Raw genomic sequence first — 13,423 nt, 5'->3', positions numbered from 1 at the left:
TTGGAAATTATTTTTTGTTTGCCTAACCAACTCCCTCTGAGAGTGGGGTCAGAGCCAGGGATCAGCCATTATTGACGGCGACCATGGAGCAATTCAGGTTAAGTGCCTTGCTCAAGAGCACAGACAGATTTTTCACCTTGTCTGCTCTGGGATTTGAACCAGCAACCTTTCGGTTACTGGTCCAGCGTACAGTATCTGTGTGATATTGACCTGTTGTGTGTTGTCTGTAGGCTAGTAAGGCGTGTCTGTCAGTGATCGGAGGGAAGGCCACAGTGGGGGCCAGAGTGGCCCTGTGGGCGGAGCATGGACGCACACACCAGAGATGGAGCCTGAACCACAACGGAACCATCTCTTCCCATCTCAACCACAAACTAGTACTGGACTTCAGAGGTGAGACCATAGAGATCCACTATAATTTATGGTCGTTGATAAACACTGACATAGTGGAGATCAGATTTCTGTTGTGTACTGCTGCTGAACTCATCTACCGTTTGGTATACATAGTGGAGGATCTATTTTGAGATCAATACAACCATTTTTGGAGAGCCGTCTCAGAAAAGAGCTAGATATCATATTGTATAGAATTAGTTATTGGGGGAACCATCATGAAATGCTGTTTGCTTTCCAGTTCTTCTGCAAACACAAATCTTTAGAAAAAAACATGGACATAACTTATTTTCAGTTGTCTATTAGACGCAGTAAAAGAAAGATTGTCCCCTAAAAGGAACAATTTGTGTCATGTCTTTCAGGTAGAACAAGTTTCGAGAGGGACCACCTGGTTGTCAATGAATTTGCTGCTGATCAGGCCACACAGTTCTGGGACATGGAGTTGGTCTAGAAGAAAACTCCTGACAAAGCCATGAGGCATCCCAGTGCAGTATGGGAGATGTTTGTTGTGGTGTTTGTTTCTATCCTGGCAGAGCACTTCTCCCAGCCATCTGGCCCACGTGTCCATGACAAACGAGCAAGAAGCATCGCGTTCATTTCCTGTGTCTTTTTTTGCTTGATCTCAGGACCCAGAAACCATTGCAGCGGCACTGACACACAGAGTAGCGATACAGAATCCAATCGTCTTTCTCTACTTGAACATGTCAGTGTGGCACTTAAGTCTAAAGCTAATGTGTAGACAGTTAAAAACTGACAGGGGAATTTAAAGCCAAAACTACAGGATCAAGGCAGTTGAGCAATCACATAAAGGTTATGATAACTACCACTACTACACCATTGAAATAGAATGGAAGTCAGTCAGCCAGTCTTTAACTTAATGGGCTTACTGCTCTGTCTGAGGCAATATAATGTAGCTTATTAGCTTCTATTTCTGATATCTTTTCTCAAGCACATTTGCACTACCAAGATTTTCACGTGAAATGCGGCCAACATCTTGTTTTTTCTCTCTCGATGATGTCAAGGAATTTGCTGCTGTGAGCTACCCTCGTCCTTAAAATATCATGTCACCACTAACTGCCACTAGCCCATGGTAAAATAGTCACCGGCACTCTACAAATGTGTTCAGCGGGAGTGTTTTAAAAGAGCGTCGGGTTATTTCACTGGAGCAAAAGGTGCAGAACCTTAATATATATGTATGATATTCAGGAATAGATGTAATCAAATATTTCTAAAATAATTGTTGTCCATAAAGATGAGATGACAGTGTACAGTTGAGGCAAGCTGATGATTAATAATGAAGATGTTTATGTTTTTAAATCTGTGGATAATATTAAAGGTTAATGTCATATCTGTTCACTGGCTGTGGGTTGTTATTCAAAGGTTCTGAGAACTACAGCTGATTGGGAGTAAGCAATTGACAGGTAATTGCATTCAGTACATTTTCACAGGATACACTCAGAAGAAATGCAAGATTTTCAAAGTCATTAAATGATCTTAATTCTGAATGTACCAAAGGTCCATAGTTCCAAATGGCTTTTTGCAAATCATAGAGATAATACCACAATGTGGTGCATTAAGTAAGCCTAACTGTGCCCTTGCTGCATACATCTTTTGTGACCTTTTTTTGAGTCACACATTCCAAGCATGAACAATGATTTCTGTAAATGTTTGCCTGCAGTGGCAGTGCATGGTATACACACAGGCTATTCATGTTTCTGATGGAGACCGATCGTTTGCCAGTGTGAGTCAGTAGTCCGGTTTGCCTGGATGACTAACAGTAACTTCCACAGTAGTCACAATACAGTACAGACGTTTGCCTGGGCTGATCCAACTATGTACCTCATTGTCCTCACATCGGACACCGCTGAACAATAGCAGGCCTTGTAATGGAAAAATACTGTCACTATAACAGACCAACAATGTGCCATCTAACTGAAAGGTTTGTTTATTTAATAAATTGTGTACACACAGGCACATTTATCATGATCAATTTTGAGACTTGGCACCAGTTGAAATGTCACATTAGATTTACAGTAATATCTGATCTGTAAGCCTGGAGATTCAATTGTCATTTGTAATGTGTGATAACATCATGTTCTCAAATATCTAACTCCCACACACTTGTTTTTTCGTGACCGACGAAAACAGAGCCTTCATGCAAGATTTGGTTCTGCGTCGCCAAGATTACACATGTACCAGTAATTAAACAATGTTTAAATAAATTAAGCACACGCTCCAGAGTGACAGGACAAGGTAGACTGTGAACTGCTAGAATTGGCTGATTGCTGGGTTTGTACTCCTCTAGCTCCATCTATTGGCAAGATCTGTTTCTGGCCTACTTCACACTGGTTGAACAATTTTTTAAGGAACATAATATAACACCCATTCACTAAAATGCTTAAAAGGCCAATAGGCTATTGAAACAATAATGCCTTTTCCCCACCGCTGTTTTGGTAAAAAGCTCAGGGATGGGGCTGGAGAAATGTAATCACTCAAATTCATAGACAGAGCTATGGATGCTAGGACATCCAAATTATAGTTTTAACCATGTTCTGGAGGCTATACAGTGTTATACATTGTTTACAAACATTGGAATTGATAAATAGTATATTTTGGGGTTCAACAGTTATACTAAGCATTTATATGTTATATTCAAGAATCAATGGGTACATATCAATTTATAAATCAAAGAAATTATGTAGCAACTGCTGATTGACACTTTAAACTATGGCAAATACTTTCCCAAAAAATTCAAACAAAACAACGTGCACAAAAGACTTCCAAATCCATACTCCTTTATAAAATCATTTTTACTTGGAAAATTACAATAAAATACAAAGTACTTTTTACAAACTCTTCTCCAAACTACCTTCTTGAAAAATAAAATAATGCATTAGCAGAATAAGCCTACCATCTCCAAATGAATCTATCTGCAAGGTGGTCATTAAAATGTGGATACAGAAGTCATCACATTGTAAATGCCTTCATTTTAGTTGCCCATTCAACATACTGGCATCCCTGCAGATATTCATGTCTTATCAAGAGACTGACAGTACTATGAAATAATAAGACTGAAAATTGTAATTGTTATAAATTGGTAATAACTAGTGACATCGTGGGAGTTACCTTTTTGCCTCCCAAATTTTACAGCATTTCTTTCATAAATGGCAAACCACTGAATGTGCCCCAGTTGCCAAATGTGTGCAATTGTTTTAGATTGTCAGAGAGAGAAAAAATATATTTTATATAATAAATATAATTGGTTACTATTTAAGTATTATAGTCACTCCCAAATAACATCACATTTTCAGTGTACACGCTAACCTGATAAAATAATTTCCTAATTTCACTCAAGTAAAACATGACATAAAACAATATCTGAGAAATACAAGTGCTTCCTTGGGTTACTAGGGACAATAGCTCAAGACACACCATTTTAGACTGAGGAAAACAATGGGTGTTCATTTTACAAATGAACCCTAACTTAAATAACTACTAAGTCAACATCTTTAAGAGATAAATTACAAAACATAAGGACCTAGTAATTTAAATTAACTCTTCATTCAGTGAATGTGATGTTCATACCAAAAACAGCACATACAGTACTTGTAATGTTGAAACATTCTCCAATGTTAAACTTAGATTTAGGCACTGAGTGTGTTTGATTTTCACAAAAGTGTGTCCCGGATGGACGGAGTTGACACTTCATTTAGAAATTGGCAGTGCCGATTGTCAACTTTATCTTTCACTGTTGCTGTGACAAAGATCCTGACAGCTAGCATTGAGTAACAAGTGTCAATGGCACAAAATGAAATTGCACTCACAATAAAGCCAATCCTACTTGAACCATTCAACACTAACCATAGCTGAATTCACCTATTACTTCATAAATGGCCCATCATTGTTTTGCATTAAAATAGTTTTCGCAAAAAGTTAAATTTTGGAGACAGAAGACTGTATTTCCCAAATCACAGAAAATAAAATGACAGACATCTAACCTACCTCACTGCACTACTTCGGGAGAGTGCTGTAGTAGAGTCAAAGATTTGTATAACTAAACCAAGATAGACCACAGCCTGTCGTTTCCAATGGGAACAAGTGAGCCATAGTGGGAAGAACAAGCAAGGAGGTGGGCAGAGCCAAGCACGAGCTAGCGAGATCCTATTAGCCCGTTCTAGCAAACATCTGCATATTTATTTTAAGGAACTCCTACTCTGTGAAGTGCGCGTGTGCAATAACTTAATTCGCCTTTGCACTCCTAAACAATGCCATTTTTTACAACTTTGGCAAAGATTAAAGTCTACAAAACGTAGTCCACTCTGTTCATAACAGATTCTAGTTTTGGGAACAGAAAATTGTATTGAGATCAAATGTTTCATTGATGAGAAAATATGCAGAATGTCAGCCAAAATCCATCTTGTTGCATGTTCTCCCACTGCCGGTCACTCGGCTTCCTCGCACTACCATATTGGGTAGTGAGTGGAAACGCCAAGTGGATGCGTCACAGTTATACATCCGGTGAAATATCTGTCTCATTGTTCTATCTGTGGTAGGGTGCTTTGATTTTGTATTTGGCTGTTAATCCATTCAAAACAAAATAGGCTAAACTAAACTACATATTCATAAATCCTTTGAGGGAGAAACTTAATTCAATATATCATCATAACAAGTATGGTGGTCCTTAATTTAACCAAATATGTCTGGTCCTTAAAATGGTGTCTATTGCAGTCATCGGAGGATAGACTGGTGGTCATGCAACTCGCTGACTAAAAGCTAAGCAGGGCCGGGTTCAAATCAATTCAAATTCAGGAAGTTTGTTGAGAGTTCAAGTCGTGAACCAGAAGTGTCCTCATTGAAAACGCAAATTTTTCCAAATCACAAAACGAGATTCAACAAAATGCCTTAAGTGAATTGGGCCCGACCCGGATGCTAAGTGCAGTGTTTGTTAGGTCATCATGGAGGAGCTCATCATGGGGGAGCTCTGCAGGACTGAGTTCTGCTCAAAACACACTCTCTTCAGTGGTGGCGCTCCAGAACACTCCTCTTCCTCCTGTGTGGGGAAATACAGCCAGGTTTGTTTGAATCCATGTTTTTATCAGTTTAATGTATGCTGTTCTGAGTATATTGTTGGACAACCTATGAGTCTGATGTGGTGTATTAAACAGTCTTGAAAGTAAATCGGTTGAGTGACAAAGCTGTGGTGTCAAAGTGGAATGATCATTGAGATATTAGATGTGCTTTACCTGAGCAGTGAGGGGCAACAGGTCCTCTTTAATCAGCAATGGCGGTTCATCAGCCAATTCACTTGGCAATGACGAATCTGAAAACCAAAAATGTATATTTACTTAACCTCTAAATAATCAGAAGATATTTTTGATCTTATTGAAATCAGAAAAATGGAATAAGTGTGCACATTTGCATGTGCGTGTGTGCATCTGTCGGTCTGTCTGCCTATCTCACCCTCCATGATCTCCTGGCCCAGAGTGGGGGGCTGGGAGTCGTCTGTGCGGAAGTCACACAGATTCTTCGGGCTAAGAGGTTCACTGAGCTGGGGGCTGGAGTTACTGCTGCTGTCCACTTTGGGCTGGTACACATCAGAAAAGGAGCTCTGGTTACTGTTCTCATCTGGGGAGGAAGAGAGTACAGGAAATAGGAGGAAATGTCAAAAGCTCAAGGCCAGTACATGGTGAGGTCATATGTCACTCAAAACGGTTTTACATCCTTACCATGAAAATCCAGAAGACTTGAGTGTGGGTTTTCTGAGGCTGGATCCGTGGAGAAGCGATTCAGCTCCCTGACTGCCCCAACCGGGACTGCCTTACTCTTCTCCTTCTACAAGAAGAGAAATCAAATTCAGACACTGCATTTTTAGGTAGCAACACATTAGAAACTGACATAGCTAGCTTATTAAATAAGAAAATAACTTGCTTCCTTTGTATCCACCACTGGGACCCATTTGAATATCCTTAAAGATGTGTCCCCGACAGTCACCCATTTCTTCTCCCTGTAGAAAACAATGTGATTGCACTCCATTACATTCAAATGGTTCAAGGGTCAAGTGCACCTGTTGAAATATCCCTTCCATAGAGTGAGATGCTATTAGTGAAAGCTGCTACAAATGAGCGAGGATACACCTCACTGGCTATGGTTGGCTAGCATCTTATTGATTACTACATGACTGTCACTGCATACTTGCTTCCTAGTCTGTCTGTCAATTCATATTAGAAAGCTAGCTAACTAGGTTTACTCAAATCCTACTTTTGGGTCCGCCTCTTGATGAAAAGCCACTTGTCTTGAGGGAGAAAGCTTCACAGTGATTCTCATTGGCTGTGCTCTCGGTCTTTCACTGTCATTTTGTCTCAAACCACGCCTCCCTGTCGCTGAACTTTGTATATGCAATCTTTTATGATCTTTCACACAAATAAACAGTGTTGTGCTTACCATCTTCTGACTCTCTCAATGACCGCCATGACCTTCTTCATGTCATCTTTAGCACGGCTTCGTGTCTCAGCGCGAACCGAGCGTCCAGACATGTTTGTGCTTGGTTTTAGTTTGATTTGCCTCCGACAGACTGTTAAACCACAGACAGAAGGGGTAACCCAGACACGTCACAGTGGCTATAAAGCTGAAGCATCCGTTTAAAACGTTTTCTCACCACCAAATATGGTAGTGAGAGGAAGTCCAGTCGCGGGTAGTGGGAAAGTATGGAACTAGGTGAAACAGAGCCAGCATTCTGCTAATTTTCTCATCGATGAAACATCTGATCTCAAAACATTTTTCTGTTCCCAAAACTAGAATCTGTTACGAACACAGTGCACTAAGTTGTAGATGTGACACTTGCGTTGTTTAGGAGTGCAAGGTCGAATTGAGTTTGCGCACTTCAGTAAATATGCAAATATAAGCTACAACGCGCCAATGGGATCTCGCTAGCTAGTGCTTGGCTTTGCCCACCTCCTTGCTAATTCTGCCCACAATGCTTAATTTGCTCTCACTGTAAACGACACCGATGAACTATCTTGGTTTAGTTATAAATACTTTGGTTTAGTTTTTAAGCTCTCCGTCCTGCCCCGACTCTCGCGAGCTTTCGGGATCCATTCACTTCATGTTCTCATAGAACGCCCTCCCTAAATTCGCATGTGTTACGTGAAGTTACCAGCTGGGGTCACTTGTTACATTGTAGTTACACTGTGGCATCCCTGAGCTTTATTGTTAGTTTAGGAACCGTAGAAAGACAAGACACCCCAGGATTCTGGTCCTATTATCAAATTAAATTGTATTTGTCACATGCGCCAAATACCGTGAAATGCTTACTTACTAGCCCTGAACTAACACTGCAGTTAAGAACAATTTGAGTTTAGTTTATTTATTAAATATTTTCTTAAGTAAAAAAGAGCAAAGGCTATATACAGGGGTTACCAGTACCGAATAAATGAGCGGGGGTACATGTAGGTACAACATTTTTATTACATTTTTAAAAAGGTACAAAGACCACCAGAGTCAAAGCAAATTCTCCTATAGTAGTATTACTGTTCGATGTAGAGGTAACACATAGTATTCTTGATTTTTGGAGGCAGGCAGAGCATTCAGAAAACAAAACAGAGCCATATTTCTGTAGAAACGCATGATTTATTAAAACCAGCATGCAAATGCCACATCCCTGACAGGAGTCGAATTGCAGGCCATTCTGTGAAGAGGCAGTGTGAGAGAGAAAGGGAGGAAGAGAGAGATAGAAAGAGGGATCTACACAGCCAGCCCGGGTTTTTTTTAGTTCTTTAGTCCTTGGGTGCCGTGAGCACAGTGTCTAGCGTGCTCTGCACCTCCTGTATCTGCTGCTGCAGCCTTTGTTTCATACCCTCGTTCTGGGCATTCTTCAGCATGGCTTGCATGTCCTGGATGGCTGCACGGTAGCCTGGCGCATTGTGGAACACACGAACCGCCCGGTCCCCGCTGCACACCAGGTAGCGGCTGTTGATGTCAAACCTCAGCTCGGTGATCTCCTCGCTGTGGACTCCGTGGAACTCCTCCTCCAGCTGACCAGTGGATGTGCTGTACATGGCCACGCTGCAGCTGTTGGAGATAGCCACCACGCGGGCGTCTGGCGACAGGGCCACCCGGCTGCCTTCCGACGACTGGCAAGGCACCGACTTCAGGAGGTACGGGTCTTGTTGCTTTTTGTACTCCACGTCGGTGTCCCACAGCCGCCAAGTGCCGTCCTTGGAGACGGTGGCCATTCTGGGGGAAATCGGAGACAGCTTCAAATATCAATGGGGAATGTAATCATAATGTCATTCATGGAAATCAACCATTGATGTTTCGATAGGATACCAGACAATGCATACCTTACCTGCGTGAGTCGTTAGAGAAGGCAAAGGAGTGGACCCCTGCTGAATGGCCCTTAAGGTCGAAGGCGCGGGTCACCTCTTTGAAGTCACCACCCTTCCCGAAGCACACTTCCCATACCTTCACGTCAGGAGTGAAGCCACAGGAAGCCACAAACCTGAAGACAGAACCATCCAAAACGTATTTACCTGAGAGCACTATTACATTAGCTACCCCCCCCCCCCCCCCCCCCCACACACACACACACACTTAGGGGACTTTACTGACCTTCCACAGGGTGAAATGGCAGCGTAGGAGTTGGTCATCTGGTTGGTGATGATAGAGGCCAGTACCTCTCCTTTCAGGTCCCAGATGAGGATGTTGGTGTCGGTGGAGGCACTCATGATGAACTTGCCTGGAACACAGAAAACAAATAAGGGAGAGCGATGAGAGTTTAGACAACAACTGGAACAAGGGTCTCTTCCATAACTTCTAACATTCATAACTTAAAAAAAAAAAATGCATATCACGCAGTCACGTCTTCCTGCCTTTTAATCATTCAGCCTGAATACATTTAGCCATCATACCAGTCTCTGCGATGCCGATATTGATGACATTGGCCTTGTGTTTCTGTGGGAAGTCTTCAGGGGCAGCTTTGAAAGTGAAGCTCCCATCATCCTTCTTGGTCATCTTGAAGATGCGAATGGTATCGCCGTTAGCCAGCCAAGTAATGAAGGCCCTTCATACCAAGACAGAGCAAGTATAGAAAGACAAGAGGCTCTATCCACCTATCTATATATACAGTTGAAGTCAGAAGTACACTTAGGTTGGAGTCATTAAAACTCATTTTTCAACCACTCCACAAATTTCTTGTTAACAAACTAGTTTTGGCAAGACGTTTATGACATCTACTTTGTGCATGACATGTGATTTTTCCAACAATTGTTTACTGACAGATTATTTCACTGTATCACAATTCCAGTGGGTCAGAAGTTTAAATACACCAAGTTGATTGTGCCTTTAAACTGCTTGTAAAATTCCAGAAAATTATGTCATGGCTTTAGAAGCTTCTGATAGGCTAATTGACATCATTTGAGTCAATTGGAGGTGTACCTGTGGATGTATTTCAAGGCCTACCTTCAAACTCAGTGCCTCTTTGCTTGACATCAGGGGAAAATCAAAAGAAATCAGCCATGACATCAGAAAAAAAATTGTAGACCTCCACAAGTCTGGTTCATCCTTGGGAGCAATTTCCAAACACCTGAGGGTACCACATTCATCTGTACAAACAATAGTACACAAGTATAAACACCATGGGACCACGTCGCCGCCATACCGCTCAGGAAGGAGACGCGTTCTGTCTCCTAGAGTTGAACGTACTTTGGTGCAAAAAGTGCAAATCAATCCCAGAACAACAGCAAAGGACCTTGTGGAGAAAACAGGTACAAAGATATCTATACCCACAGTAAAATGAGTCCTATATCGACATAACCTGAAAGGCCGCTCAGCAAGGAAGAAGCCACTGCTCCAAAACCGCCATAAAAAAGCCAGACTACGGTTTGCACCTGCATATGGGAACAAAAATCGTACTTTTTGGAGAAATGTCCTCTGGTCTGATGAAACAAAAATAGAACTGTTTGGCCATAATGACCATTGTTATGTTTGGAGGAAAAAGGCCTCCCTTGCATGCCATAGAACCCCATCCCAACTGTGAAGCACAGGGGTTGCAGCATCATGTTGTGGGGGTGCTTTACTGCAGGAGGGACTGGTGCACTTCACAAAATAGATGGCATCATGAGGAAAGAAAATTATGTGGATATATTGAAGCAACATCTCAAGACATCAGTCAGGAAGTTAAAGCTTGGTCGCAAATGGGTCTTCCAAATGGACAATGACCCCAAGCATACTTCCAAAGTTGTGGCAAAATGTCTTAAGGACAACAAAGACAAGCTATTGGAGTGGCCATCAGAACAAGGCAGAACTGAAAAAGCGTGTGCAAGCAAAGAGGCCTACAAACCTGACTCAGTTACACCAGCTCTGTCAGGAGGAATGGGACAAAATTCACCCAATTTATTGTGGGAAGCTTGTGGAAGGCTAACCGAAAAGTTTGACCCAAGTTAAACAATTTAAAGGCAATGCTACCAAATACTAATTGAGTGTGTGTAAACTTCTAAACCACTGGGAATGTGATGAAAGAAATAAAAGCTGAAATAAATCATTCTCTCTACTATTATTCTGACATTTCACATTCTTAAAATAAAGTGGTGATCCTAACTGACCTAAGACAGGGAATTTTTACTCTGATTAAATGTCAGGAATTGTGAAAAACTGAGTTTAAATGTATATGGCTAAGGTGTATGTAAACTTCCGACTTCAACTGTACCCTTTTATGGACAAGAGTGTGTGCACACATATATATACACACACCTTGAATCAGGGCTGAAACGGACCAGTGTGGCGTGGTCCAGCTCTACGTTGGCCCTCAAACATTTGTGGTCTCTGTCCAGGAATTCCTTGGTGCTCCATATCCTGACAGTGCGGTCGTCAGCACAGGTGGCTAGGTACTTTCCGTTGCTGCTGAAGTCCAGGGACGTCACATTTCCACTGTGACTCTGGGGGGAGAAGAAAAAGAAAAAAGAGAGCGAGAGTGAGAGCGAGAGACGAGTGAGCCAAGCAATGATCAAGCATCCGATAATTCTGCAACGTCGTCACACACCACTGTCATTACATTATGTTCTGTGAGCCTTGTTGGATGAGCACTACACAAGACTGTGGCCTGTGGGATGGTTTTTAGAATTGATTAGATAGGCAGAGTATGCCTAAATATGGCAAATATAAAGTTCACAGTATGTAAAGTGTGGCCCACCTTCAAGGATGATGCTAGGAGAGGGTGGCTGAAGGTGTGCTGCTGGGCTTTCTCCTTGCGAGGACGCTGTTGTTGTTTCTGTTTCTTGGCAGTGGGAGCCTTCACTGCATTTCTCTCTGCTGCAGGGGATGAATTGGCATCACATTACACAAGACGTTCAAGCAGACACTTTCTAGTACCTTCCATAGAGGCTAACCAAGATACACTACATGACCAAAAGTATGTGGACACCTGCTCGTCGAACATATCATTCTAAAATCATGGGCATTAATATGGAGTTGGTCCCCCTTTTGATGCTATAACAGCCTCCACTCTTCTGAGACAGATTTCCACTAGATGTTGGAACATTGCTGCGGGGACTTTCTTCCATTCAGCCACAAGAGCATTAGTAAGGTCGGGCACTGATGTTGGGCGATTAGGCCTGGCTCGCAGTCTGCGTTCCAATTCATCTAAGTTGCTTGATGGGGTTGAGGTCGGGGCTCTGTGCAGGCCAGTCAAGTTCTTCCACACCGATCTCGACAAACCATTTCTGTATGTACCTCGCTTTGTGCACATGGGCATTGTCATGCTGATACAGGAAAGGGCCTTCCCCAAACTGTTGCCACAAAGTTGAAAGCACAGAGTCGTCTAGAATGTAATTGTATGCCGTAGTGTTAAGATTTCCCTTCACTGGAACTAAGGGGCATTGTCCAAACCATGAAAAACTGCCCTAGACCACTATTCCTCCTCCACCACACTTTACAGTTGGCACTATGCATTCGGGCAGGTAGCGTTCTCCTGGCATCCGCCAAACCCAGAGCCGTCCGTCGGACTGCTAGATGGTTAAGCGTGATTCATCACTCCAGAGAATGCGTTTCCACAGCTGAAGAGTCCAATGGTGGCGAGATTTACACCAGTCCAGCCGACGCTTGGCATTGCGCATGATGAACTTAGGCTTGTGTAAGGCTGCTCGGCCATTGAAACCCATTTCACAAAGCTCCCGATCAACAGTTCACGTGCTGACGTTGCTTCCAAAGGCAGTTTGGCACTTGGTAGTGAGTGTTGTAACCCAGTCCTGTGAGCTTGTGTGGCCTACCACTTCAGAAATTTGACGAACTGACTTGTTGGAAAGGTGGCATCTTATGACGGTGCCACGTTGAAAAATCACTGAGCTCTCCAGTAAGGCCATTCTACAGCCAATGTTTGTCTTTTGAGATGGCTGTGTGCTTGATTTTATACACCTGTCAGCAACAGATGTGGCTGAATCCACTAATTTGAAGGTGTGTCCACATACTTTTGTATATATAGTGTAGGTAGCCTATACCTTGTTTCTCATTATCAAAATGTTCAGGTTGATTTCTCCTCTGGGAACCGTAAGATGTTGATTAATAAAACATCTGTAACAATAATACAATGTTTTGGTCACCATTTAATTCAAACGTTCTTCCATAACTTTTCCTCCAGCAACACGTTTATGGTTGGATACATTTAAACTTTTTGGACCTGGTGCCAATACTTTTAAATGAGTACATATATTGTTACTATCGTAAAGGGCTAATATTACAGTGTGTGTAAGTTGCACCTGTTTGACACATTCACAGCTAGCTAAATTAATAGAATAGCAATCCATCGTGACAAGAAGACATATAATATGCAAACAAATTAAGAGAGCAACTTACCAACTGAGTCTAATTCATTCTGCTCTAGTTGTTCACTTATTTCTCCTTTCTGCTTTCCCACTGCGACGGCGACCAACATTATTAGCATTCCTATTAATAAGGTCAAGGCAAAAAGAGCCGCAAACTCCATCTTCGCCGAGTTTGTGCCACGTTAGCACTAGCTATTCTAATAATACAGCTAACTAGCACGCTA

The 13,423-nt window shown here is 42.2% G+C and overlaps 3 protein-coding genes across 4 annotated transcripts in view; 1 reads left to right on the top strand and 2 right to left on the bottom strand.

Moving 5' to 3' along the window:
• The window catches only part of LOC139531257 (uncharacterized), an 84,509-nt gene extending 82,768 nt beyond the window's left edge, over positions 1 to 1,741 (top strand). For both annotated transcript variants that reach the window (XM_071327801.1, XM_071327800.1), the window contains exons 21-22: positions 231 to 390; positions 750 to 1,741. In XM_071327801.1, coding sequence (XP_071183902.1) covers positions 231 to 390; positions 750 to 838 — 249 coding nt within the window. In that variant the 3' untranslated portion in view covers positions 839 to 1,741. The remainder of the gene's footprint in view (positions 1 to 230; positions 391 to 749) is intronic.
• Positions 1,742 to 3,179: 1,438 nt separating this feature from the next.
• Positions 3,180 to 7,002, bottom strand: LOC139531241 (B-cell CLL/lymphoma 7 protein family member B-A-like). Its single transcript, XM_071327799.1, has 6 exons — positions 6,829 to 7,002; positions 6,316 to 6,391; positions 6,114 to 6,219; positions 5,848 to 6,012; positions 5,631 to 5,707; positions 3,180 to 5,437 (listed from the first exon to the last, which is right to left on the bottom strand). Exons 1-6 carry the CDS (start codon positions 6,918 to 6,920, stop codon positions 5,333 to 5,335), a joined length of 621 nt encoding a protein of 206 aa, XP_071183900.1. The 5' UTR covers positions 6,921 to 7,002; the 3' UTR covers positions 3,180 to 5,332.
• Positions 7,003 to 7,833: 831 nt separating this feature from the next.
• LOC139531225 (transducin beta-like protein 2) lies at positions 7,834 to 13,363 on the bottom strand. The gene is made up of 7 exons (XM_071327798.1): positions 13,231 to 13,363; positions 11,573 to 11,691; positions 11,134 to 11,318; positions 9,294 to 9,445; positions 8,995 to 9,121; positions 8,732 to 8,884; positions 7,834 to 8,619 (listed from the first exon to the last, which is right to left on the bottom strand). Exons 1-7 carry the CDS (start codon positions 13,358 to 13,360, stop codon positions 8,160 to 8,162), a joined length of 1,326 nt encoding a protein of 441 aa, XP_071183899.1. The 5' UTR covers positions 13,361 to 13,363; the 3' UTR covers positions 7,834 to 8,159.
• Positions 13,364 to 13,423: the final 60 nt, after the last annotated feature.

Source organism: Salvelinus alpinus, chromosome 1, assembly GCF_045679555.1.
Source record: "Salvelinus alpinus chromosome 1, SLU_Salpinus.1, whole genome shotgun sequence".
In the NCBI taxonomy this organism is placed as follows: Eukaryota; Metazoa; Chordata; class Actinopteri; order Salmoniformes; family Salmonidae; genus Salvelinus; species Salvelinus alpinus.
The sequence above is the reverse complement of the archived record's forward strand: the minus strand, read 5'-3'. Positions and strand labels throughout refer to the sequence as shown.